The following is a 27442-nucleotide window of genomic DNA, read 5'->3' as shown; positions in this document are numbered from 1 at the left end:
AACCCTATAGTATATTTAGTCTAGTATATCAGTATTAATCCTCTAACCCTATAGTATATTTAGTCTAGTATATCAGTATTAATCCTCTAACCCTATAGTATATTTAGTCTAGTATATCAGTATTAATCCTCTAACCCTATAGTACATTTAGTCTAGTATATCAGTATTCACCCTGTAACCCTATAGTATATTTAGTCTAGTATATCAGTATTAATCCTCTAACCCTATAGTACATTTAGTCTAGTATATCAGTATTCACCCTGTAACCCTATAGTATATTTAGTCTAGTATATCAGTATTAATCCTCTAACCCTATAGTATATTTAGTCTAGTATATCAGTATTAATCCTCTAACCCTATAGTATATTTAGTCTAGTATATCAGTATTAATCCTCTAACCCTATAGTATATTTAGTCTAGTATATCAGTATTAATCCTCTAACCCTATAGTATATTTAGTCTAGTATATCAGTATTAATCCTCTAACCCTATAGTATATTTAGTCTAGTATATCAGTATTAATCCTAAGCCTTCTATCTCCATGTAGTTTCTCCCAGTTCCATGGGCTGGTGACCCACTATAAAATCGGAGCTCTGTGTATGAATGTCATCGAACACGAACTGAAGAGATACGACCTCTGGCAGGACGAACTGCAGAAGAAGACCAAGACATATATCCTTCACTTCAGGATCTGGGTTTAGTGTCTGGGTTAGGGTCTGGGTCTGGGTTAGGGTCTGGGTTAGTGTCTGGGTCTGGGTTAGGGTCTGGGTTAGGGTCTGGGTCTGGGTTAGGGTCTGGGTTAGGTTCTGGGTTAGGGTCTGGGTCTGGGTCTGGGTTAGGGTCTGGGTTAGGGTCTGGGTTAGGGTCTGGGTCTGGGTTAGGGTCTGGGTTAGGGTCTGGGTTAGGGTCTGGGTCTGGGTTAGGGTCTGGGTTAGGGTCTGGGTAAGAGTTAGGGTCTGGGTTAGGGTCTGGGTTAGTTTCTGGGTTAGTGTCTGGGTTAGTGTCTGGGTTAGGGTCTGGGTTAGTGTCTGGGTTTATGGTCTGGGTTAGGGTCTGGGTTAGTGTCTGGGTTAGTGTCTGGGTTAGGGTCTGGGTTAGGGTCTGGGTCTGGGTTAGGGTCTGGGTTAGGGTCTGGGTTAGGTTCTGGGTTAGTGTCTGGGTTAGGGTCTGGGTTAGGGTCTGGGTCTGGGTAAGAGTTAGGATCTGGGTTAGGGTCTGGGTCTGGGTAAGAGTTAGGATCTGGGTTAGGGTCTGGGTCTGGGTAAGAGTTAGGATCTGGGTTAGGGTCTGGGTCTGGGTAAGAGTTAGGGTCTGGGTTAGGGTCTGGGTTAGGGTCTGGGTTAGGGTCTGGGTTAGTGTCTGGGTTAGGGTCTGGGTTAGTGTCTGGGTTAGGGTCTGGGTTAGTGTCTGGGTTAGTGTCTGGGTTAGGGTCTGGGTTAGGTTCTGGGTTAGGGTCTGGGTCTGGGTTAGGGTCTGGGTTAGGGTCTGGGTTAGGGTCTGGGTTAGGGTAGATGACCCAAGACATATATACCCTAACCCAAGGCATATATCCTTCACTTCAGGCTCTGGGTTTATGGTCTGGGTTAGGGTCTGGGTTAGGGTCTGGGTTAGGGTCTGGGTTAGGGTCTGGGTTAGGTTCTGGGTTAGGGTTAGGGTCTGGGTTAGGGTCTGGGTTAGGTTCTGGGTTAGGGTCTGAGTTAGGGTCTGGGTCTGGGTAAGAGTTAGGGTCGGGGTTAGGGTCTGGGTTAGTGTCTGGGTTAGTGTCTGGGTTAGGGTCTGGGTCTGGGTAAGAGTTAGGGTCTGGGTTAGGGCCTGGGTTAGGGCCTGGGTTAGGTTCTGGGTTAGGGTCTGGGTTAGGGTCTGGGTCTGGGTTAGGGTCTGGGTTAGGGTCTGGGTTAGGGTCTGGGTCTGGGTTAGGGTCTGGGTTAGGGCCTGGGTTAGGTTCTGGGTTAGGGCCTGGGTTAGGTTCTGGGTTAGGTTCTGGGTTAGGGTCTGGGTTAGGGTCTGGGTAAGAGTTAGGGTCTGGGTTAGGGTCTGGTTCTGGGTTAGGTTCTGGGTTAGGGTTAGGGTCTGGGTCTGGGTAAGAGTTAGGGTCTGGGTCTGGGTTAGGGTCTGGGTTAGGGTCTGGGTCTGGGTTAGGTTCTGGGTTCTGGGTTAGGTTCTGGGTTAGGGTCTGGGTTAGTGTCTGGGTTAGGTTCTGGGTTAGGGTCTGGGTCTAGGTTAGGGTTAGGGTTTATGGTCTGGGTCTGGGTTAGGGTCTGGGTTAGTGTCTGGGTTAGGGTCTGGGTTAGGGTCTGGGTTAGGGTCTGGGTTAGGGTTTATGGTCTGGGTCTGGGTTAGTGTCTGGGTTAGTGTCTGGGTTTGGGTCTGGGTTTGGGTCTGGGTTAGTGTCTGGGTTAGTGTCTGGGTTAGGGTCTGGGTTAGGGTTTGGGTCTGGGTTAGGGTCTGGGTTAGGGTCTGGGTCTGGGTTAGGGTCTGGGTAAGGGTCTGGGTCTGGGTTAGTGTCTGGGTTAGTGTCTGGGTCTGGGTTAGTGTCTGGGTTAGGGTCTGGGTTAGGGTCTGAGTTAGGGTTTATGGTCTGAGTTAGGGTTTATGGTCTGAGTTAGGGTTTATGGTCTGGGTTAGGGTTATGGTCTGGGTTAGGGTTTATGGTCTGAGTTAGGGTTTATGGTCTGGGTTATGGTTTATGGTCTGAGTTAGGGTTTATGGTCTGAGTTAGGGTTTATGGTCTGAGTTAGGGTTTATGGTCTGAGTTAGGGTTTATGGTCTGGGTTTATGGTCTGGGTTTGGGTCTGGGTTAGGGTCTGGGTAAGGGTCTGGGTAAGTGTCTGGGTTAGGGTCTGGGTTACTGTCTGGGTCTGGGTTAGTGTCTGGGTTAGGGTCTGGGTTAGGGTTTATGGTCTGGGTTAGGGTTTATGGTCTGGGTTAGGGTTTATGGTCTGGGTTAGGGTTTATGGTCTGAATTAGGGTTTATGGTCTGGGTTAGGGTTTATGGTCTGGGTTAGGGTTTATGGTCTGAGTTAGGGTTTATGGTCTGAGTTAGGGTTTATGGTCTGGGTTAGGGTTTATGGTCTGGGTTAGGGTCTGGGTTAGGGTCTGGGTTAGGGTCTGGGTAAGGGTCTGGGTTAGGGTTTATGGTCTGAGTTAGGGTTTATGGTCTGGGTTAGGGTTTATGGTCTGAGTTAGGGTTTATGGTCTGAGTTAGGGTTTATGGTCTGGGTTAGGGTCTGGGTTAGGGTCTGGGTCTGGGTTAGGGTCTGGGTAAGGGTCTGGGTTAGGGTTTATGGTCTGGGTTAGGGTTTATGGTCTGAGTTAGGGTTTATGGTCTGGGTTAGGGTTTATGGTCTGAGTTAGGGTTTATGGTCTGAGTTAGGGTTTATGGTCTGAGTTAGGGTTTATGGTCTGAGTTAGGGTTTATGGTCTGGGTTAGGGTTTATGGTCTGAGTTAGGGTTTATGGTCTGGGTTAGGGTCTGGGTTAAGGTTTTGGTTAAGGTCTGGGTCTGGGTTAGGGTTTATGGTCTGGGTTAGGGTCTGGGTTAAGGTCTGGGTTTGGGTTATGGTCTGGGTTAAGGTCTGGGTTAGGGTCTGGGTTAAGGTCTGGGTCTGGGTTATGGTCTGGGTCTGGGTTAAGGTCTGGGTCTGGTTTATGGTCTGGGTTTGGGTCTGGGTTAAGGTCTGGGTCTGGGTTATGGTCTGGGTTAGAAGACGTATATCCTCTGCAGGGCTGTTCAATGTCAGTTGTCTGATTTTTGTTTCTACCTGGTAGTTAATCACCTGGTGTCCCAGGTCTGAGTCTGTCCACTCACCTGGTGTCCCAGGTCTGAGTCTGTCCACTCACCTGGTGTCCCAGGTCTGAGTCTGTCCACTCACCTGGTGTCCCAGGTCTGAGTCTGTCCACTCACCTGGTGTCCCAGGTCTGAGTCTGTCCACTCACCTGGTGTCCCAGGTCTGAGTCTGTCCACTCACCTGGTGTCCCAGGTCTGAGTCTGTCCACTCACCTGGTGTCCCAGGTCTGAGTCTGTCCCTGATTAGAAGGAGAGGATGTAAACCAGAAGTGTTTAGGACTGACATTGAACACCCCTTCCACGGTTTCCTAAGCGATGATAACTTAACCCATTCATTTCCTACAACAAACGTTTTCTATGTGATGAGAACTAAACGTTTTCTATGTGATGAGAACTAAACGTTTTCTAAGTGATGAGAACTGAACATTTTCTATGTGATGAGAACTAAACGTTTTCTATGTGATGAGAACTAAACGTTTGCGGTGGGAAATTAATGGGTCCCATGGTGTGTCAGTTCCCCATGTACCTCCTTTTCTGTTGCGGTCAGTCAGTGTGTCAATCAGAACCCTTCCTTGACTGTAACTACGTGAAGACGACCCTGACAACCAGGCCTTGAGGAAGGAACATGAGAAGGCCTTCAAGAAGTACCAGGGACTACTGGTAAAACAGGAGCAGCTGCTGAGAGGTAACATTCATGGTTGTTCCTGGCCTTCTACCCTTCTGCCATGTTGCTCACAGCTAGCTAGAGAGCTGGCTGAGAGGTACCAGTATAACCTCTAACCCCACAGTCTAACCCCTAACCCCACAGTATAACCCCTAACCCCACAGTATAACCCCTAACCCCACAGTCTAACCCTACAGTCTAACCCCTAACCCCACAGTATAACCCTAACCCTACAGTATAACCTGTAACCTATATATATAACAGTATAACCCTAACCCTTCAGTATAACCTGTAACCTATATATATAACAGTATAACCCTAACCCTACAGTATAACCTTTAACCCTACAGTATAACCCCTAACCCCACAGTATAACCCCTAACCCCACAGTCTAACCCTTAACCCCACAGTCTAACCCCTAACCCCACAGTATAACCCCTAACCCCACAGTATAACCTCTAACCCCACAGTCTAACCCCTAACCCCACAGTATAACCCCTAACCCCACAGTCTAACCCTACAGTCTAACCCCTAACCCCACAGTATAACCCCTAACCCCACAGTCTAACCCCACAGTCTAACCCCTAACCCCACAGTATAACCCCTAACCCCACAGTCTAACCCCTAACCCCACAGTATAACCCCTAACCCCACAGTCTAACCCTTAACCCCACAGTCTAACCCCTAACCCCACAGTATAACCCCTAACCCCACAGTATAACCCTTAACCCCACAGTCTAACCCCTAACCCCACAGTATAACCCCTAACCCCACAGTATAACCTCTAACCCCACAGTCTAACCCCTAACCCCACAGTATAACCCCTAACCCCACAGTATAACCCCTAACCCCACAGTATAACCCCACAGTCTAACCCCTAACCCCACAGTATAACCCCTAACCCCACAGTCTAACCCCTAACCCCTAACCCCACAGTATAACCCCTAACCCCACAGTATAACCCTTAACCCCACAGTCTAACCCCTAACCCCACAGTATAACCCCTAACCCCACAGTATAACCCCACAGTCTAACCCCTAACCCCACAGTATAACCCCTAACCCCACAGTCTAACCCCTAACCCCACAGTATAACCCCTAACCCCACAGTCTAACCCTTAACCCCACAGTCTAACCCCTAACCCCACAGTATAACCCCTAACCCCACAGTATAACCTCTAACCCCACAGTCTAACCCCTAACCCCACAGTATAACCCCTAACCCCACAGTCTAACCCTACAGTCTAACCCCTAACCCCACAGTCTAACCCTACAGTATAACCCCTAACCCCACAGTCTAACCCCTAACCCCACAGTCTAACCCCTAACCCCACAGTCTAACCCCTAACCCCACAGTATAACCCCTAACCCCACAGTCTAACCCCTAACCCCACAGTCTAACCCCTAACCCCACAGTCTAACCCCTAACCCCACAGTCTAACCCCTAACCCCACAGTATAACCCCACAGTCTAACCCCTAACCCCACAGTATAACCCCTAACCCCACAGTCTAACCCCTAACCCCACAGTATAACCCCTAACCCCACAGTCTAACCCCTAACCCCACAGTCTAACCCCTAACCCCACAGTATAACCCCTAACCCCACAGTCTAACCCCTAACCCCACAGTATAACCCCTAACCCCACAGTATAACCCCTAACCCCACAGTCTAACCCCTAACCCCACAGTCTAACCCCTAACCCCACAGTCTAACCCCTAACCCCACAGTCTAACCCCTAACCCCACAGTCTAACCCCTAACCCCTAACCCCACAGTCTAACCCCTAACCCCACAGTATAACCCCTAACCCCACAGTCTAACCCCTAACCCCACAGTATAACCCCTAACCCCACAGTATAACCCCTAACCCCACAGTCTAACCCCTAACCCCACAGTCTAACCCCTAACCCCTAACCCCACAGTATAACCCCTAACCCCACAGTCTAACCCCTAACCCCTAACCCCACAGTATAACCCCTAACCCCACAGTATAACCCTACAGTATAACCCCTAACCCTACAGTATAACCCTAACCCTACAGTATAACCCTAACCCTACAGTATAACCCTAACCCTACAGTATAACCCTAACCCTACAGTATAACCCTAACCCTTCAGTATAACCCTAACCCTACAGTATAACCCTACAGTATAACCCTAACCCTACAGTATAACCCTAACCCTACAGTATAACCCTACAGTATAACCCTAACCCCTAACCCCACAGTCTAACCCCTAACCCCACAGTCTAACCCCTAACCCCACAGTTTAACCCCTAACCCCACAGTATAACCCCTAACCCCACAGTCTAACCCCTAACCCCACAGTCTAACCCCTAACCCCACAGTTTAACCCCTAACCCCACAGTATAACCCCTAACCCCACAGTATAACCCCTAACCCCTAACCCCACAGTATAACCCCTAACCCCTAACCCCACAGTATAACCCCTAACCCCACAGTTTAACCCCTAACCCTGCAGTATAACCCCTAACCCCACAGTCTAACCCCTAACCCCACAGTATAACCCCTAACCCCACAGTCTAACCCCACAGTATAACCCCTAACCCCACAGTATAACCCCTAACCCCACAGTATAACCCCTAACCCCACAGTATAACCCCTAACCCCACAGTCTAACCCCACAGTCTAACCCCACAGTATAACCCCTAACCCCACAGTATAACCCCTAACCCCACAGTATAACCCCTAACCCCACAGTCTAACCCCACAGTATAACCCCTAACCCCACAGTATAACCCCTAACCCCACAGTATAACCCCTAACCCCACAGTCTAACCCCTAACCCCACAGTCTAACCCCTAACCCCACAGTATAACCCCTAACCCCACAGTATAACCCCTAACCCCACAGTCTAACCCCTAACCCCACAGTCTAACCCCTAACCCCACAGTCTAACCCATAACCCCACAGTATAACCCATAACCCCACAGTATAACCCCTAACCCCACAGTCTAACCCCTAACCCCACAGTCTAACCCCTAACCCCACAGTATAACCCCTAACCCCACAGTATAACCCCTAACCCCACAGTCTAACCCCTAACCCCACAGTCTAACCCCTAACCCCACAGTATAACCCCTAACCCCACAGTATAACCCCTAACCCCACAGTCTAACCCATAACCCCACAGTATAACCCCTAACCCCACAGTCTAACCCCTAACCCCACAGTATAACCCCTAACCCCACAGTCTAACCCCTAACCCCACAGTCTAACCCCTAACCCCACAGTATAACCCCTAACCCCACAGTATAACCCCTAACCCCACAGTCTAACCCCTAACCCCTAACCCTACAGTCTAACCCCTAACCCCACAGTATAACCCCTAACCCCTAACCCTACAGTCTAACCCCTAACCCCACAGTATAACCCCTAACCCCACAGTATAACCCCTAACCCCACAGTATAACCCCTAACCCCACAGTCTAACCCCTAACCCCACAGTATAACCCCTAACCCCACAGTCTAACCCCTAACCCCACAGTATAACCCCTAACCCCACAGTATAACCCCTAACCCCACAGTCTAACCCCTAACCCCACAGTATAACCCCTAACCCCACAGTCTAACCCCTAACCCCACAGTATAACCCCTAACCCCACAGTCTAACCCTTAACCCCACAGTCTAACCCCTAACCCCACAGTATAACCCCTAACCCCACAGTATAACCCCTAACCCCACAGTCTAACCCCTAACCCCACAGTCTAACCCCACAGTATAACCCCTAACCCCACAGTCTAACCCCTAACCCCACAGTCTAACCCCTAACCCCACAGTATAACCCCTAACCCCACAGTATAACCCCTAACCCCACAGTATAACCCCACAGTATAACCCCACAGTATAACCCCTAACCCCACAGTCTAACCCCTAACCCCACAGTATAACCCCTAACCCCACAGTCTAACCCCTAACCCCACAGTCTAACCCCTAACCCCACAGTATAACCCCTAACCCCACAGTATAACCCCTAACCCCACAGTCTAACCCCTAACCCCTAACCCTACAGTCTAACCCCTAACCCCACAGTATAACCCCTAACCCCTAACCCTACAGTCTAACCCCTAACCCCACAGTATAACCCCTAACCCCACAGTATAACCCCTAACCCCACAGTATAACCCCTAACCCCACAGTCTAACCCCTAACCCCACAGTATAACCCCTAACCCCACAGTCTAACCCCTAACCCCACAGTATAACCCCTAACCCCACAGTATAACCCCTAACCCCACAGTCTAACCCCTAACCCCACAGTATAACCCCTAACCCCACAGTCTAACCCCTAACCCCACAGTATAACCCCTAACCCCACAGTCTAACCCTTAACCCCACAGTCTAACCCCTAACCCCACAGTATAACCCCTAACCCCACAGTATAACCCCTAACCCCACAGTATAACCCCTAACCCCACAGTATAACCCCTAACCCCACAGTATAACCCCTAACCCCACAGTATAACCCCTAACCCCACAGTATAACCCCTAACCCCACAGTCTAACCCCTAACCCCACAGTCTAACCCCTAACCCCACAGTATAACCCCACAGTATAACCCCTAACCCCACAGTCTAACCCCTAACCCCACAGTATAACCCCTAACCCCACAGTCTAACCCCTAACCCCACAGTATAGGCAGGATACTAGTCTACTTCTCTGGATAGCTCTGTAAAATGTAATGGATTTGAAATGGAATGCATCTCTGTCCTCCTCCCCTGTGTAGCTGTGTGGGTATTTAGCATCTCTGTCCTCCTCCCCTGTGTAGCTGTGTGGGCATTTAGCATCTCTGTCCTCCTCCCCTGTCTAGCTGAGTGGGCATTTAGCATCTCTGTGTCCTCCCCTGTCTAGCTGAGTGGGCATTTAGCATCTCTGTCCTCCTCCCCTGTCTAGCTGAGTGGGCATTTAGCATCTCTGTCCTCCTCCCCTGTCTAGCTGAGTGGGCATTTAGCGTCTCTGTCCTCCTCCCCTGTCTAGCTGAGTGGGCATTTAGCGTCTCTGTCCTCCTCCCCTGTCTAGCTGAGTGGGCATTTAGCGTCTCTGTCCTCCTCCCCTGTCTAGCTGAGTGGGCATTTAGCGTCTCTGTCCTCCTCCCCTGTCTAGCTGAGTGGGCATTTAGCATCTCTGTCCTCCTCCCCTGTCTAGCTGAGTGGGCATTTAGCATCTCTGTCCTCCTCCCCTGTCTAGCTGAGTGGGCATTTAGCGTCTCTGTCCTCCTCCCCTGTCTAGCTGAGTGGGCATTTAGCATCTCTGTCCTCCTCCCCTGTCTAGCTGAGTGGGCATTTAGCGTCTCTGTCCTCCTCCCCTGTCTAGCTGAGTGGGCATTTAGCGTCTCTGTCCTACTCCCCTGTCTAGCTGAGTGGGAATTTAGCATCTCTGTCCTCCTCCCCTGTCTAGCTGAGTGGGCATTTAGCATCTCTGTCCTCCTCCCCTGTCTAGCTGAGTGGGCATTTAGCATCTCTGTCCTCCTCCCCTGTCTAGCTAAATGGACATTTAGAATTGACTGATTCTGCCCTCCTGTCCTCTAGTTGCTCTGTACCTGTTGTTGAACCTGGCTGAGGACACCAGGACAGAGCTGAAGATGAGAAACAAGAACATTGTCCACATGCTGGTGAAGACCCTGGACCGGGAGAACGAGGAACTACTGGTGCTGGTGGTGTCCTTCCTCAAGAAACTCAGCATCTTCCTGGAGAACAAGAACGATATGGTAAGAGAGGGAGAGTTAGAGAGAGGGGAATAAGTGAGGAAGGAAGAGGGTAGGAGCGAGGGAAAGGAGATGAGGGGGTGTAGTTTATATGGTGCTGGATCAGGAGTAGAGTCTAGTTTATATGGTGCTGGATCAGGAGTAGAGTCTAGTCTAGTTTATATGGTGCTGGATCAGGAGTAGAGTCAGGAGTCTAGTTTATATGGTGTTGGATCAGGAGTAGAGTCTAGTCTAGTTTATATGGTGCTGGATCAGGAGTAGAGTCAGGGGTCTAGTTTATATGGTGCTGGATCAGGAGTAGAGTCTAGTCTAGTTTATATGGTGCTGGATCAGGAGTAGAGTCTAGTCTAGTTTATATGGTGCTGGATCAGGAGTAGAGTCAGGGGTCTAGTTTATATGGTGTTGGATCAGGAGTAGAGTCAGGGGTCTAGTTTATATGGTGCTGGATCAGGAGTAGAGTCTAGTCTAGTTTATATGGTGCTGGATCAGGAGTAGAGTCTAGTCTAGTTTATATGGTGCTGGATCAGGAGTAGAGTCTAGTCTAGTTTATATGGTGCTGGATCAGGAGTAGAGTCAGGGGTCTAGTTTATATGGTGCTGGATCAGGAGTAGAGTCTAGTCTAGTTTATATGGTGCTGGATCAGGAGTAGAGTCAGGGGTCTAGTTTATATGGTGCTGGATCAGGAGTAGAGTCAGGGGTCTAGTTTATATGGTGCTGGATCAGGAGTATAGTCTAGTCTAGTTTATATGGTGCTGGATCAGGAGTAGAGTCTAGTCTAGTTTATATGGTGCTGGATCAGGAGTAGAGTCTAGTCTAGTTTATATGGTGCTGGATCAGGAGTAGAGTCAGGGGTCTAGTTTATATGGTGCTGGATCAGGAGTAGAGTCAGGGGTCTAGTTTATATGGTGCTGGATCAGGAGTAGAGTCAGGAGTCTAGTTTATATGGTGCTGGATCAGGAGTAGAGTCTGGTTTATATGGTGCTGGATCAGGAGTAGAGTCTCGTCTAGTTTATGTGGTGCTGGATCAGGAGTAGAGTCTAGTCTAGTTTATATGGTGCTGGATAAGGTGTAGAGTCTAGTCTGGTTTATATGGTGCTGGATCAGGAGTAGAGTCTAGTCTAGTTTATATGGTGCTGGATCAGGAGTAGAGTCTAGTCTAGTTTATATGGTGCTGGATCAGGAGTAGAGTCTAGTCTAGTTTATATGGTGCTGGATCAGGAGTAGAGTCAAGGGTCTAGTTTATATGGTGCTGGATCAGGAGTAGAGTCAGGGGTCTAGTTTATATGGTGCTGGATCAGGAGTAGAGTCAGGGGTCTAGTTTATATGGTGCTGGATCAGGAGTAGAGTCTAGTTTATATGGTGCTGGATCAGGAGTAGAGTCTAGTCTAGTTTATATGGTGCTGGATCAGGAGTAGAGTCTAGTCTAGTTTATATGGTGCTGGATCAGGAGTAGAGTCTAGTCTAGTTTATATGGTGCTGGATCAGGAGTAGAGTCTAGTCTAGTTTATATGGTGCTGGATCAGGAGTAGAGTCTAGTCTAGTTTATATGGTGCTGGATCAGGAGTAGAGTCAGGGGTCTAGTTTATATGGTGCTGGATCAGGAGTAGAGTCAGGGGTCTAGTTTATATGGTGCTGGATCAGGAGTAGAGTCTAGTCTAGTTTATATGGTGCTGGATCAGGAGTAGAGTCAGGGGTCTAGTTTATATGGTGCTGGATCAGGAGTAGAGTCAGGGGTCTAGTTTACATGGTGCTGGATCAGGAGTAGAGTCTAGTCTAGTTTATATGGTGCTGGATCAGGAGTAGATTCAGGGGTCTAGTTTATATGGTGCTGGATCAGGAGTAGAGTCTAGTCTAGTTTATATGGTGCTGGATAAGGAGTAGAGTCAGGAGTCTAGTTTATATGGTGCTGGATCAGGAGTAGAGTCAGGGGTGTAGTTTATATGGTGCTGGATCAGGAGTAGAGTCAGGGGTCTAGTTTATATGGTGTTGGATCAGGAGTAGAGTCAGGGGTCTAGTTTATATGGTGCTGGATCAGGAGTAGAGTCTAGTCTAGTTTATATGGTGCTGGATCAGGAGTAGAGTCTAGTCTAGTTTATATGGTGCTGGATCAGGAGTAGAGTCTAGTCTAGTTTATATGGTGCTGGATCAGGAGTAGAGTCTAGTCTAGTTTATATGGTGCTGGATCAGGAGTAGAGTCAGGGGTCTAGTTTATATGGTGTTGGATCAGGAGTAGAGTCAGGGGTCTAGTTTATATGGTGCTGGATCAGGAGTAGAGTCTAGTCTAGTTTATATGGTGCTGGATCAGGAGTAGAGTCTAGTCTAGTTTATATGGTGCTGGATCAGGAGTAGAGTCTAGTCTAGTTTATATGGTGCTGGATCAGGAGTAGAGTCTAGTCTAGTTTATATGGTGCTGGATCAGGAGTAGAGTCAGGGGTCTAGTTTATATGGTGCTGGATCAGGAGTAGAGTCTAGTCTAGTTTATATGGTGCTGGATCAGGAGTAGAGTCAGGGGTCTAGTTTATATGGTGCTGGATCAGGAGTAGAGTCAGGGGTCTAGTTTATATGGTGCTGGATCAGGAGTATAGTCTAGTCTAGTTTATATGGTGCTGGATCAGGAGTAGAGTCTAGTCTAGTTTATATGGTGCTGGATCAGGAGTAGAGTCTAGTCTAGTTTATATGGTGCTGGATCAGGAGTAGAGTCAGGGGTCTAGTTTATATGGTGCTGGATCAGGAGTAGAGTCAGGGGTCTAGTTTATATGGTGCTGGATCAGGAGTAGAGTCAGGAGTCTAGTTTATATGGTGCTGGATCAGGAGTAGAGTCTAGTCTGGTTTATATGGTGCTGGATCAGGAGTAGAGTCTCGTCTAGTTTATATGGTGCTGGATCAGGAGTAGAGTCTAGTCTAGTTTATATGGTGCTGGATCAGGTGTAGAGTCTAGTCTGGTTTATATGGTGCTGGATCAGGAGTAGAGTCTAGTCTAGTTTATATGGTGCTGGATCAGGAGTAGAGTCTAGTCTAGTTTATATGGTGCTGGATCAGGAGTAGAGTCTAGTCTAGTTTATATGGTGCTGGATCAGGAGTAGAGTCAAGGGTCTAGTTTATATGGTGCTGGATCAGGAGTAGAGTCAGGGGTCTAGTTTATATGGTGCTGGATCAGGAGTAGAGTCTAGTTTATATGGTGCTGGATCAGGAGTAGAGTCTAGTCTAGTTTATATGGTGCTGGATCAGGAGTAGAGTCTAGTCTAGTTTATATGGTGCTGGATCAGGAGTAGAGTCTAGTCTAGTTTATATGGTGCTGGATCAGGAGTAGAGTCTAGTCTAGTTTATATGGTGCTGGATCAGGAGTAGAGTCTAGTCTAGTTTATATGGTGCTGGATCAGGAGTAGAGTCAGGGGTCTAGTTTATATGGTGCTGGATCAGGAGTAGAGTCAGGGGACTAGTTTACATGGTGCTGGATCAGGAGTAGAGTCTAGTCTAGTTTATATGGTGCTGGATCAGGAGTAGATTCAGGGGTCTAGTTTATATGGTGCTGGATCAGGAGTAGAGTCTAGTCTAGTTTATATGGTGCTGGATCAGGAGTAGAGTATGTAATAACACTCAAGATATTCTGGCCTAAAAATGTAAGAAATAATACATCAAAAACAAATGACCTCATAGGTTCCTAAGGACCTGAAGCGAGGCGACCATCTCTGTCGGTTCCTAAGGACCTGAAGCGAGGCGACCATCTCTGTCGGTTCCTAAGGACCTGAAGCGAGGCGACCATCTCTGTCGGTTCCTAAGGACCTGAAGCGAGGCGACCTACTCTGTCGGTTCCTAAGGACCTGAAGCGAGGCGATTATCTCTGTCGGTTCCTAAGGACCTGAAGCGAGGCGACCATCTCTGTCGGTTCCTAAGGACCTGAAGCGAGGCGACCATCTCTGTCGGTTCCTAAGGACCTGAAGCGAGGCGACCATCTCTGTCGGTTCCTAAGGACCTGAAGCGAGGCGACCATCTCTGTCGGTTCCTAAGGACCTGAAGCGAGGCGACCATCTCTGTCGGTTCCTAAGGACCTGAAAGCGAGGCGACTATCTCTGTCGGTTCCTAAGGACCTGAAGCGAGGCGACCATCTCTGTCGGTGCCATCACCAAGGCCCTTCTCCCCCAATTGCTAAATTTTTCCGGGCAGCTCTAGGAAGGGTATTGGTTGTTCCAAACTTCTTCCATTTAAGACTGATGGAGGTGTTCTTGGGGACCTTCAATGCTGCAGAAGTGTTTTGGTAACCTTCCCCAGATCTGTGCCTCGACACAATCCTGTCTCAGAGCTCTATGGACAATTCCTTCGACCTCATGGCTTGGTTTTTGCTCTGACATGTACTGTCAACTGTGTGACCTTATATAGACTGGTGTGTGCCTTTCCAAATCATGTCCAATCAATTGAATTTACCACAGGTGGACTCCAATCAAGCTGTAGAAACATCTCAAGGATGATCAATGGAAACAGGATGCACCTGAGTTCAATTTTTAATCATGTAAACCTGTTTTTGTTTTGTCGTTCTGGGGTGTCGTGTGTAGATTGAGGATTTTAAAAAAAAATCCATTTTAGAATAAGTCTGTAACGTAACAAAATGTGGAAAAAGTAAAGGGGTCTGAATACTTTCCAAATGCACTGTATTTGGTGAGTAGAGTCAGGGGCCAGTTTCAGGGGCCAGTTTCAACATCTCTACCAGACCTTTTAGCCTTCACTCTGCTAGACAGTTCATGGACCCATTACGGTGGAGGAAATACAATACGTAGCATACAGGAGGACACTAGTTCAGAATATTGTATTTAAACAGAGAGGGAACAGAATATTTAACGCTAGCTTAGAGAGGTTCCCTCTGTAGCTCCGCTGTCCTGATGTGCTCTTCACGAGACATTTTACCAGTGAAGACACAACTACCTTGCTGTGTCCATTTATACATCGTCATTCTAGTCTATGGGGAAGGAGACATCATTAGACTGTATTTCACACAGCAGTGTACACATTAAACTATACCTGCTATAACCTGCTATACCTGCTATAACCTGCTATAACCTGCTATACCTGCTATAACCTGCTATACCTGCTATAACCTGCTATACCTGCTATACCTGCTATACCTGCTATAACCTGCTATACCTGCTATAACCTGCTATACCTGCTATACCTGCTATACCTGCTATACCTGCTATAACCTGCTATACCTGCTATAACCTGCTATACCTGCTATAACCTGCTATACCTGCTATAACCTGCTATAACCTGCTTGTTGGTGTACTGGATGCTATAATGAAAGTCATCACGAGTCCTAACCATTTCCCTGTTTTGTGATTGGTTGTTAACCCTAACCCTGTTTTGTGATTGGTTGGTTGTGTTGCTAGGCGGAGGTGGACACCGTAGAGCGTTTGTCTCGTTTGGTCCCGTGTGAACATGAAGACCTGCTGAACATCACGCTGCGTCTCCTCCTCAACCTCTCCTTTGACACCGGGCTACGCAGCAAGATGGTGCAGGTCGGCTTGCTGCCCAAACTCACCTCCCTGCTGGGTACGTATGTCCTCTTTCTGTCTGTCTGTCTGTCTGTCTGTCTGTCTGTCTGTCTGTCTGTCTGTCTGTCTCTCTCTCTCTCTCTCTCTCTCTGTCTCTCTCTCTCTCTCTCTCTCTGTCTCTCTCTCTCTCTCTCTCTCTCTCTCTCTGTCTCTCTCTCTCTCTCTCTGTGTCTCTGTCTCTCTCTGTCTCTCTCTGTCTCTCTCTCTCTCTCTGTCTCTCTCTCTCTCTCTCTGTGTCTCTGTCTCTCTCTCTCTCTCTCTGTCTCTCTCTCTCTCTCTCTCTCTCTCTGTGTCTCTGTCTCTCTCTGTCTCTCTCTGTCTCTCTGTCTCTCTCTCTCTCTCTCTGTCTCTCTCTCTCTCTCTCTCTCTCTCTGTGTCTCTGTCTCTCTCTGTCTCTCTCTGTCTCTCTGTCTCTCTCTCTCTCTCTCTCTCTCTGTCTCTCTCTCTCTCTCTCTCTCTCTGTCTCTCTCTCTCTCTCTCTCTCTCTCTCTCTCTCAATTTTCAATTCAATTCAATTGACTTTATTGACATGGCAAGTTCATTATTACTTACATTGTCAAAGTATACATATCGAAAAATCTAAATCAAATATATATGTATATATATACAAAATATATATATATATTTATATATAAATAAATGGTGGAACCAACAGTAATAATAATAGTAGTAGTGGACATGGGATCACCATTAACAACAACTACAACAACAATATTAATCAGAACAACAATAAATTAAAGCAACAGTAGTAGACCAGTGTCAATATGACTTGAGAAGACATATGACCTGGTATGAAAGACAAAACAAAACTAAGCTAAATGGGAAATATTATCAACATTACTTTGCATTTTTCACTGGCTGTCCCTCAGGTTGTGGCAGGAGGACACATATTTGGCTGCCAAAACTGCACATTTTGGCTTTTCACCCAATAAATATTTGATTTTTTCTTCATCTTTTATAGTTTCAAATTCTTTGTATTGAGTTATAATTTTGGGAAAGAAATATGCTCTTAGGTCTGAGTATTTGTCACAGTGTAGTAGGAAATGCACCTCTGTCTCTACCTCTCCCCTGGAGCAGAGTGAGCACAGCCTGTCCTCTCTGGGCAGCCAGGTTTGTCTGTGACGACCGGTCTCTATAGCCAGACGGTGCTCACTGAGTCTGTACCTAGTCAATGTTTTCCTCAGTTTTCTATCAGTCACAGTGGTCAGATAGTCTGCCACCATGTACTGTCTGTTTAGAGCCAAATAGCATTGAAGTTTACTTTGATTTTTTGTGGTGTCTTTCCAATAGGTGATATATTTTTCTTTTTGTTTTGTGATGATTTGGTTGGGCCAGATTTTCTGAGGGCTGTCCCGAGGCTCTATGGGGTTGGTTTGGGTTGGTGAACTGAGCCTCAGAACCAGCTGGCTGAGGGGACTCTTCTCTGGTTTCATCTCTTGACATTGTAGAGCTGTGTGATGGAATGTTTTAGGGTCACTTGTTTTTAGATGGTTGTAAAATTTGATGGCTCTTTTTTCTATTCGAATGAGGAGGGGGTATTGGCCCAATTCTGCCCTACATGCGTTATTTGGAGTTTTTCTTTGTACTTGCAATATAGTCTTGCAAAACTCTGCATGCAATATTTCAGTTGGATGTTTGTCCCATTTGGTGAATTCATTATTAGAGAGTGGACCCCATACTTCACTGCCATATAGAGCAATTGGTTCTATAACTGATTGAAAAATTTTGTGCCAGATTCTAATTGGAATTTCAATTTTGATGTTCCTTTTAATGGCATAGAATGCTCTTCTTGCTTTGTCTCTCAGCTCATTCACAGCCATGTGAAAGCTACCTGTGTTGCTCATATTTAGTCCTAGATATGTGTAGTTTTTGGTGTGTTCTAATAGAACTGTGTCCAAATAGAATTTATATTTGTCATCCTTATTTCCCGACCTTTTTTGGAATATCATTATATTAGTTTTTTTTAGGTTAACGGTCAGAGCCCAGGTCTGACAGAACCTGTGAAGACGATCTAGGTGCTGCTGTAACCCCTCTTTAGTGGGAGACAGCAGCACCAGGTCATCTGCGTACAGCAGACACTTGATTTCAGTGTTGTGTAGGGTGATACCAGGTGCTGCCGATTCTTCTAATGTTTTTGCCAATTCATTAATGTAGATGTTAAATAATGTTGGACTTATTGGGCAGCCCTGTTTCACTCCCCGCCCCTGAGAGAAGAAGTCTGTTTGCTTGTTGCCAATTTTAACCACACATTTGTTTTTAGTGTACATTGATTTAATAAAATCATATGTTTTCCCTCCAATACCACTTTCTATTAGTTTATAAAAAAGACCTTCGTGCCAAATTGAATCAAATGCTTTCTTGAAATCTACAAAACACGAGTAGATTTTGCCTTTGTTTTGGTTAACTTGTTTATCAATTAGAGTGTGGAGGGTGTAAATGTGGTCTGTTGTACGATAATTTTTTAGAAATCCAATCTGGCTTCTGCTCAGGACGTTGTGTTCGTCAAGGAAATGATGTAGTCTGCTATTTATAATACTGCAGAGAATTTTCCCCAAGTTGCTGTTAACGCAAATTCCTCTGTAATTATTTGGGTCAAATTTGTCTCCGTTTTTATAGATTGGTGTGATCAATCCCTGGTTCCAAATATCGGGGAAAATACCTGCAGTGAGGATAATGTTGAAGAGTTTGAGTATAGCCAATTGGAATTTGTGGTCTGTATATTTGATCATTTCATTTAAAATACCATCAGCACCACAGGCCTTTTTGGGTTGGAGATTGCATAGTTTTTCCAATAATTCTTCTTCTGTAATTGGGGTATCTACAGGATTCTGATAGTCTTTGACTGCTAATTCAAGGATTTGTAATTTTTCTTGTATATCTTTTTGTTCTGGGCTCTTTGTTATATTGCTGTAGAGGTTTGCAAAGTGATTTCTCCACATATCCCCATTTTGGATAGCCAATTCCTCATGATGAGGTTTGTTTAATTTATTCCAATTCTCCCAGAAGTGGTTTGATTCTATGGATTCCTCAATTCCATCCAGCTGATTTCTAATGTGCTGTTCCTTTTTTGTTCTTAGGGTGCGTTTGTATTGCTTCAGTGTTTCCCCATATTGAAGGCGTATATTTTTGTTGTCTGGTTCTCTGTGTTTTTGATTAGATATATTTCTCAATGATTTTCTTAGATTTTTGCAATCATTATCAAACCATTTTTCATTATCTGTTATTTTTGGTTTGCTCTTATGCTTCTTTAGATTAGCCAAGGAGGCTAATTTGTCAAATATAAAGTTTATGTTTCTAACGGCCAAATTTACACCTTCATTGCTGAAGGAGAATGTTAAGGCTAAAAAGTTGTCCAGGAGAGATTGTATTTTTTGGCTACTAATTGCTTTTTGGTAGATGTCTGTACTGTTTGCACTCCATCTATAGGCTTGTTTAGTACCATGTAATTTATTGGGCCGTGATGCTTCATGGTTGGGTTCTGCTCTTCTCAGATACACTGTGATTTTACTGTGGTCTGAGAGAGGTGTTAGTGGGCTGACTGTGAAGGCTCTGAGAGACTCTGGGTTTAGGTCGGTGAGGAAGTAGTCTACAGTGCTGCTGCCAAGGGATGAGCTGTAGGTGTACCTACCAAAAGAGTCTCCTCTCAGCCTGCCATTGACTATGTACAGACCCAGTGTTCGACAGAGCCTCAGGAGCTGTACTCCGTTTTTGTTTTTCACTTTGTCATAGTTGTTTCTGTGGGGGTATGTGGGGAGGGAAAGGTTATTGCTTCCTGGTAGGTGTTTATCCCCATGACTGTTAATAGTGTCTTGTTCTTCTGCTGTTCTAGCATTCAGGTCTCCACAGACCAGTACGTTGCCTTGGGCCTGAAAGTGACTAATCTCTCCCTCTAGAATGGAGAAGCTCTCTTCGTTGAAGTAGGGTGACTCTGAGGGGGGAATGTATGTGGCACAGAGGAAGACGTTTTTATCTGTCAAGATAGCCTCCTTGTTGATTTTTAACCAGATAAAGAATTCTCCTGTTTTGATCAATTCGATTGAATTGAAAAATCCTGTTTTAATGGTTCTTCTTGGATTCTGAATGTTTGTCTCATTTTGAAAGGTAAAGAAAAGAAAGAGAGAAAAAAAAAAAAATTATGAAGTCATTTTACGTTGCATGTTGGAATTTACAAGGATTGAAGTCCTCTGCTTTTGGGCTAAAGAGCAGAAACCCAGACTTCATGAAAGAAATTGATGATGTTGATATTGTAGTACTACAGGAAACATGGTGCAGAGGTGATGTTTCCACTGGCTGTCCACTAGGTTATAGGGAGATAATCATACCATCCACTAAATTAAAAGGAATCAAACAGGGCAGAGACTCAGGGGGAATGTTAATATGGTATAAATCTGAACTAATCAATTAAAGTAAACTCTTATGTTTATCATTTAAGATGATGACACAAGAATTTGTGTCATGCCACTTGGGTGGATGTAGTGTGAGGATGGTGGTGTTCTTGTGCTCATCTTACCATGACCCTCGGCCTATCACATGTGAGCATAGTAGACTCAGCATTTGTTTAATGTCACTCATTTGGTTGGTGGGGGCTGGGCCAGTTGCTCCTCTCACAGCCTGTGCGTAGCTCTGCCTGCTGGGCTGTGGCTCCTCCAGGTGTGGGTCTGCGGTGGGGAGGAGGGGGGTGGTAGGCCTCATCTGGGTGGCTCTGAAGCTGGGCTGGGGTGGTCTGTGCTGCGCTGGCTGTGGTGGGCATTGAGGTTGGTGGTGCTGTGGTCGTGGCTGGGGGGTCCAGGGTGCTGGTCCGGGGTGTTGTCTCGGTGATCTCGGCGGGGTGGAGATTGCTCCGCTGTTCCTGGGTGGAGAGGTCGGGCTGCGGTTTAAAGCGACGTCCTTGAGAGTCTTGGCAAGGATGGGGACTGTCTCCCTGTACAGGTGAACATGGTCATAGAGACAGTCCAGATCGAGGGTGGGATGGTGGGCCAGGTGTACATTGGGTCGCAGGGCACAGTCCCGGGATAGGCTGGCGTTTATTCTTTGGATTGTGGCAGGGTGGAAGTCCCTCCTCTGTAGAAGGGTTGACACTATGATTCTTGAGTTGGGGAAGATTGCGGAGGCCTTCTCAATCACTCCCCGTAGTGAAGTCGCCACCCTCTCCTGCTGAGCACGCAGGTCGTTGCTTCCGGTATGTATAATTATGTGGCTTGGCGACCCGAGATGGGCCTTATCAAGCAGCTCCATGGCACTCTGCGTTGTTGGGCACCACACCTTTCTTGTTTTGTGTCTAGGGAAAAGTTTCTTCTCCTGGACATACTTCCCATTTGAGTCCATTAACAGGACGATGTCAGCCAGTGTTTCTTCTGGACTGGGGGGGGCAGAGTGGGGGCTGGTGGGTGTTGGAGCTGGGGTGTGGCTGGTCTGTGTCGGTGCCACTGTCAGTGGGAGGCTGTTCTGTGGGTTGGGGAGGAGGGGTGCAGCAGGCAGGGCTGGGGAAGTCTGGCTGGTTGAGCTGGGCTCCTCTGCTGTGTGAGGGCAGGGCTGGGGAAGTCTGGCTGGTTGAGCTGGGCTCCTCTGCTGTGTGAGGGCAGGTCATAGGGTGGTGATCTAGCTGCTCCTGCAGCCTGTCCTCTGCTCTCTTTCTCTCCTGCAGCTCCTCTCTTAGTGTGGTCAGCTCCTTATTGCTGCTCTGTCTGTCTTTTTGGAGCTCTCTCACCTCCTGTGTTAGATCAGCCAGCTCTCTCTTGAGTCCGTCTCTCTCTTGCTGAACCTCTTTCAGCTGTGTTGCAAGGCTGCTGTCCTGCTCTGTCCTCACCTTGGTTAGGAGCTCCTCTAAGGTGTGGTTGTCTGGTTGCTGCTTGCTCACGCTCTCCCTGAGCAGGACCACCTCCCCCTCCAGTTTGGTGAACTCATCCCTCATGGCAGCCATGGTGGTGAGGAGGGCCTGAGCCTGCTCTGCACTGAGGGGGTCGCTCTCCTCCTGGGGCGTGTCCTCCACTATGGTGGGAAGAGAGGTGCTGGATGTGCCTTTTTGGGTGGGGAGGGTAGGGGTGAGGGTGGTGCTGGTGGAATTTGTCTTGTGGGAGGGCATGTCACTGGTGGTGTTCTTCTCTCTCTCCGCTCTCTCCTTAATGGTCTGAAAGTCTGTTTCAAACAGCCTGATGTTACCTTGCACCATGACAGTCCCAGTCTTGTAGAGGTTGATTGTTATCATGGTGCTGTCAGGGTCGTCTGTCTCTTTGATTTTCAGCTTCCACCCATTACAGATTCCCTCTTTCTTTATGCATGGGTAGTGAGAGCACACTGCTGAGCGCCATGCATTTGGCTGGTCAGTGAGGAAGATGAGATTACTCACGTCACCGTTTTTGTAGAGGTCTGCAAAAAGGGTTTCTGGCCTCTCCTCTAGTAGTTTCTGTTTGATAGCTTTCCTCATTGTGTCATTTTTGGCCTTTTTTGTGTAGAGAATGGATTCTGCGCTGAGGGGGAGTGGGGACATGGTGTCTGTGCGCTCTGCTCCTACCGCTGCTGCTGCGCTGTTCTGCTGCCCCGTTGCCATGGCAACCGATTTGTTCGTCTGCTGTTCGCGCTACTTTAGTTCAAAAAACAGCAAAAAGAGTGAAAAATCCTCACACAAAAAACTGAAGATATGTTTACCGTTAGTCCGTGCTGCTTTTTGGTTTTCTCACTCAGTTTGGTCGTTTGATGTAGTTGTATTACCTGCCCTTGCTAGGTTTGTTCTAGCTCGTTTCTTCTGGCTAGCTTGTTAGTCTGCTGGCTAGGTCTTTGTTGTGTAGCTAGCTAGCTAGACTCAAAACTTCTTAACTTGAGGCGCAAAGTTACTTTTTTTTCTATTCTGAATGAATAGAGTTGTTGTTCATCACTTCTTGTCTGGAATTCTTCTTCGATTAGAGTGTTTATCTCATTCTAAAAACCAAAAAAAATCAAATATATCAGGAGCTCATGTTGAGCATGACTCTCTCTCTCTCTAGGTCTCTATCTTGGTCTTGATGGCATCTCTCTCTCTCTCTCTGTCTCTCTCTCTGTCTCTGTCTCTGTCTCTCTGTCTCTGTCTCTGTCTCTCTCTCTGTCTCTCTCTCTTTCTCTGTCTGTCTCGCTCTCTTTCTCTGTCTCTCTCTCTGTCTCTCTCTTTGTCTCTCTCTCTCTCTCTCTCTCTCTCTCTCTCTCTCTCTCTCTCTCTCTCTCTCTCTCTCTCTCTCAATTAAATTAAATTCAATTCAAGGGGCTTTATTGGCATGGGAAACATGTGTTAACATTGCCAAAGCAAGTGAGGTAGACAATACACAAAAGTGAAACAAACAATACAAATTAACAGTAAACATTACACATACAGAAGTTTCAAAACAATAAAGACATTACAAATGTCATATTATATATATACAGTGTTGTAACAATGTACAAATGGTTAAAGCACACAAGTTAAAATAAATAAGCATAAATATGGGTTGTATTTACAATGGTGTTTGTTCTTCACTGGTTGCCCTTTTCTTGTGACAACAGGTCACAAATCTTGCTGCTGTGATGGCACACTGTGGAATTTCTCCCAGTAGATATGGGAGTTTATCAAAATTGGATTTGTTTTCAAATTCTTTGTGGATCTGTGTAATCTGAGGGAAATATGTCTCTCTAATATGGTCATACATTGGGCAGGAGGTTAGGAAGTGCAGCTCAGTTTCCACCTCATTTTGTGGGCAGTGAGCACATAGCCTGTCTTCTCTTGAGAGCCATGTCTGCCTACGGCGGCCTTTCTCAATAGCAAGGCTATGCTCACTGAGTCTGTACATAGTCAAAGCTTTCCTTAAGTTTGGGTCAGTCACAGTGGTCAGGTATTCTGCCGCTGTGTACTCTCTGTTTAGGGCCAAATAGCATTCTAGTTTGCTCTGTTTTTTTGTTAATTCTTTCCAATGTGTCAAGTAATTATCTTTTTGTTTTCTCATGATTTGGTTGGGTCTAATTGTGCTGTTGTCCTGGGGCTCTGTGGGGTGTGTTTGTGTTTGTGAACAGAGCCCTAGGACCAGCTTGCTTAGGGGACTCTTCTCCAGGTTCATCTCTCTGTAGGTGATGGCTTTGTTATGGTGGTTGTCGCTTCCTTTTAGTTGGTTGTAGAATTTAACGGCTCTTTTCTGGATTTTGATAATTAGTGGGTATCGGCCTAATTCTGCTCTGCATGCATTATTTGGTGTTCTACGTTGTACACGGAGGATATTTTTGCAGAATTCTGCATGCAGAGTCTCAATTTTGTGTTTGCCCCATTTTGTGAAATCTTGGTTGGTGAGCGGACCCCAGACCTCACAACCATAAAGGGCAATGGGCTCTATGACTGATTCAAGTATTTTTAGCCAGATCCTAATTGGTATGTTGAAATTTATGTTCCTTTTGATGGCATAGAATGCCCTTCTTGCCTTGTCTCTCAGATCGTTCACAGCTTTGTGGAAGTTACCTGTGGTGCTGATGTTTAGGCCGAGGTATGTATAGTTTTTTGTGTGCTCTAGGGCAACGGTGTCTAGATGGAATTTGTGGTCCTGGCGACTGGACCTTTTTTGGAACACCATTATTTTGGTCTTACTGAGATTTACTGTCAGGGCCCAGGTCTGACAGAATCTGTGCAGAAGATCTAGGTGCTGCTGTAGGCCCTCCTTGGTTGGTGACAGAAGCACCAGATCATCAGCAAACAGTAGACATTTGACTTCGGATTCTAGTAGGGTGAGACCGGGTGCTGCAGACTGTTCTAGTGCCCGCGCCAATTCGTTGATATATATGTTGAAGAGGGTGGGGCTTAAGCTGCATCCCTGTCTCACCCCACGACCCTGTGTGAAGAAATGTGTGTGTTTTTTGCCAATTTTAACCGCACACTTGTTGTTTGTGTACATGGATTTTATAATGTCGTATGTTTTTCCCCCAACACCACTTTCCATCAATTTGTATAGCAGACCCTCATGCCAAATTGAGTCGAAGGCTTTTTTTAAATCAACAAAGCATGAGAAGACTTTGCCTTTGTTTTGGTTTGTTTGGTTGTCAATTAGGGTGTGTAGGGTGAATACATGGTCTGTTGTACGGTAATTTGGTAAAAAGCCAATTTGACATTTGCTCAGTACATTGTTTTCATTGAGGAAATGTACGAGTCTGCTGTTAATGATAATGCAGAGTATTTTACCAAGGTTACTGTTGACGCATATTCCACGGTAGTTATTGGGGTCAAATTTGTCTCCACTTTTGTGGATTGGGGTGATCAGTCCTTGGTTCCAAATATTGGGGAAGATGCCAGAGCTAAGGACGATGTTAAAGAGTTTTAGTATAGCCAATTGGAATTTGTTGTCTGTATATTTGATCATTTCATTAAGGATACCATCAACACCACAGGCCTTTTTGGGTTGGAGGGTTTTTATTTTGTCCTGTAACTCATTCAAGGTAATTGGAGAATCCAGTGGGTTCTGGTAGTCTTTAATAGTTGATTCTAGGATTTGTATTTGATCATGTATATGTTTTTGCTCTTTATTCTTTGTTATAGAGCCAAAAAGATTGGAGAAGTGGTTTACCCATACATCTCCATTTTGGATAGATAATTCTTCGTGTGGTTGTTTGTTTAGTGTTTTCCAATTTTCCCAGAAGTGGTTAGAGTCTATGGATTCTTCAGAAACATTGAGCTGATTTCTGACATGCTGTTCCTTCTTTTTCCGTAGTGTATTTCTGTATTGTTTTAGTGATTCACCATAGTGAAGGCGTAGACTCAGGTTTTCCGGGTCTCTATGTTTTTGGTTGGACAGGTTTCTCAATTTATTTCTTAGATTTTTGCATTCTTCATCAAACCATTTGTCATTGTTGTTCATTTTCTTCGGTTTTCTATTTGAGATTTTTAGATTTGATAGGGAAGCTGAGAGGTCAAATATACTGTTAAGATTTTCTACTGCCAAGTTTACACCTTCACTATTGCAGTGGAACGTTTTACCCAGGAAGTTGTCTAAAAGGGATTGAATTTGCTGTTGCCTAATTGTTTTTTGGTAGGTTTCCAAACTGCATTCCTTCCATCTATAGCATTTCTTAATGTTACTCAGTTCCTTTGGCTTTGATGCCTCATGATTGAGTATTGCTCTGTTCAAGTAGACTGTGATTTTGCTGTGATCTGATGGGGGTTTCAGTGGGCTGACTGTGAACGCTCTGAGAGACTCTGGGTTGAGGTCAGTGATAAAGTAGTCTACAGTGCTACTGCCAAGAGATGAGCTATAGGTGTACCTACCATAGGACTCTGGGTTGAGGTCAGTGATAAAGTAGTCTACAGTGCTACTGCCAAGAGATGAGCTATAGGTGTATCTACCATGGGACTCTGGGTTGAGGTCAGTGATAAAGTAATCTACAGTACTACTGCCAAGAGATGAGCTATAGGTGTACCTACTGTAGGAGTCCCCTCGAAGCCTACCATTGACTATGTACATACCCAGCGTGCGACAGAGCTGCAGGAGTTGTGACCCGTTTTTGTTGGTTATGTTGTCATAGTTGTGCCTAGGGGGGCATATGGGGGAGGGAATGCTGTCACCTGCAGGCAGGTGTTTGTCCCCCTGTGTGCTGAGGGTGTCAGGTTCGTGTCCAGTTCTGGCATTTAGGTCGCCACAGACTAATACATGTCCCTGGGCCTGGAAATGATTGATTTCCCCCTCCAGGATGGAGAAGCTGTCTTCATTAAAGTATGGGGATTCTAGTGGGGGGATATAGGTAGCACACAGGAGGACATTTTTCTCTGTTAAGATAATTTCCTTTTGAATTTCTAGCCAAATGTAAAATGTTCCTGTTTTGATTAATTTAATGGAGTGGGTTAGGTCTGCTCTATACCAAATTAGCATTCCCCCTGAGTCCCTTCCCTGTTTCACACCTGGTAGTTTGGTGGATGGGACTACCAGCTCTCTGTAACCTAGAGGGCAACCAGTGGGTCCGTCTCCTCTATACCATGTTTCTTGCAGGATGACAATGTCTGCATTACAGATTTCTTTGGTGAAGTCCGGGTTCCTGCTCTTTAGGCCAAAGGCAGATGGCCTCAGGCCTTGGATATTCCAGGATGAGATAGTGAAGGCTTTTTGTTCCATAAAGTGTCCAATGTTGTTGGTCGTGGTTTGGCCTCAGGCCAGTAAGTGTGAGCAGAGCCTGCTGAGCATCTGGTACATGCCGTTGGCTTGGGCGAGTGTAAGAGTGGGGGTTGGGCCTGTTTGCCCGCTCACTACCTGGGCGTATGTGTGACTTCCATGTTGATGCCCTCTTTGCGGGGGTGGGGTGCATGGGGTGGGCAGGAGTGGCATAGGTCTGATCTGAGGGGGCCTAAATTGGGTGTGGGCATGGTTGATGTGGGGGGGTGTTGATTGGTTGGGGTGGGGGTGTGGATGTGTCTGGGGGTGCTGTGGTCTGGATGTAAGTCCTCTTGGCGTGGGTCCTCTATGTGTAGGTCCAGGGGGGGGTCCTGAAGGTCTTGGAGGGTGTCTTGCTGGTCTGGGTGGGGTGTCTATTGATCTGTTGCTCCTGTGTGAAGTGTTGGGGCTGCGTTTGAGAGCGATGTCCTTTAGAGTCCGGGCAAAGGTGGGCACTGCTGCCTTGTAGAGGTGGACCTGGTCATAGAGGCTGTTCAAGTCCAGGGTGGAGTGGTGGGCCAGAAAGACATTTGGTTTTGAGGCACAGTCACGGGAAATGCTTGCGTTTACCCGCTGTATTGTAGCAGGGTGGAAGTCTTCGTGGTA

General features: G+C 46.5%; 1 protein-coding gene across 1 annotated transcript in view; it reads left to right on the top strand.

Moving 5' to 3' along the window:
* LOC120041447 (kinesin-associated protein 3-like) overlaps positions 1 to 27442 on the top strand; it is a 75457-nt gene that overhangs the window by 16316 nt on the left and 31699 nt on the right. The window contains exons 7-10 of the mRNA XM_038986410.1: positions 548 to 672; positions 4373 to 4471; positions 9998 to 10176; positions 15552 to 15714. Coding sequence (XP_038842338.1) covers positions 548 to 672; positions 4373 to 4471; positions 9998 to 10176; positions 15552 to 15714 — 566 coding nt within the window. The remainder of the gene's footprint in view (positions 1 to 547; positions 673 to 4372; positions 4472 to 9997; positions 10177 to 15551; positions 15715 to 27442) is intronic.

Source organism: Salvelinus namaycush, unplaced genomic scaffold, assembly GCF_016432855.1.
Source record: "Salvelinus namaycush isolate Seneca unplaced genomic scaffold, SaNama_1.0 Scaffold468, whole genome shotgun sequence".
Lineage (NCBI taxonomy): Eukaryota > Metazoa > Chordata > Actinopteri > Salmoniformes > Salmonidae > Salvelinus > Salvelinus namaycush.
This window is presented reverse-complemented; position numbering and strand designations above follow the sequence as displayed.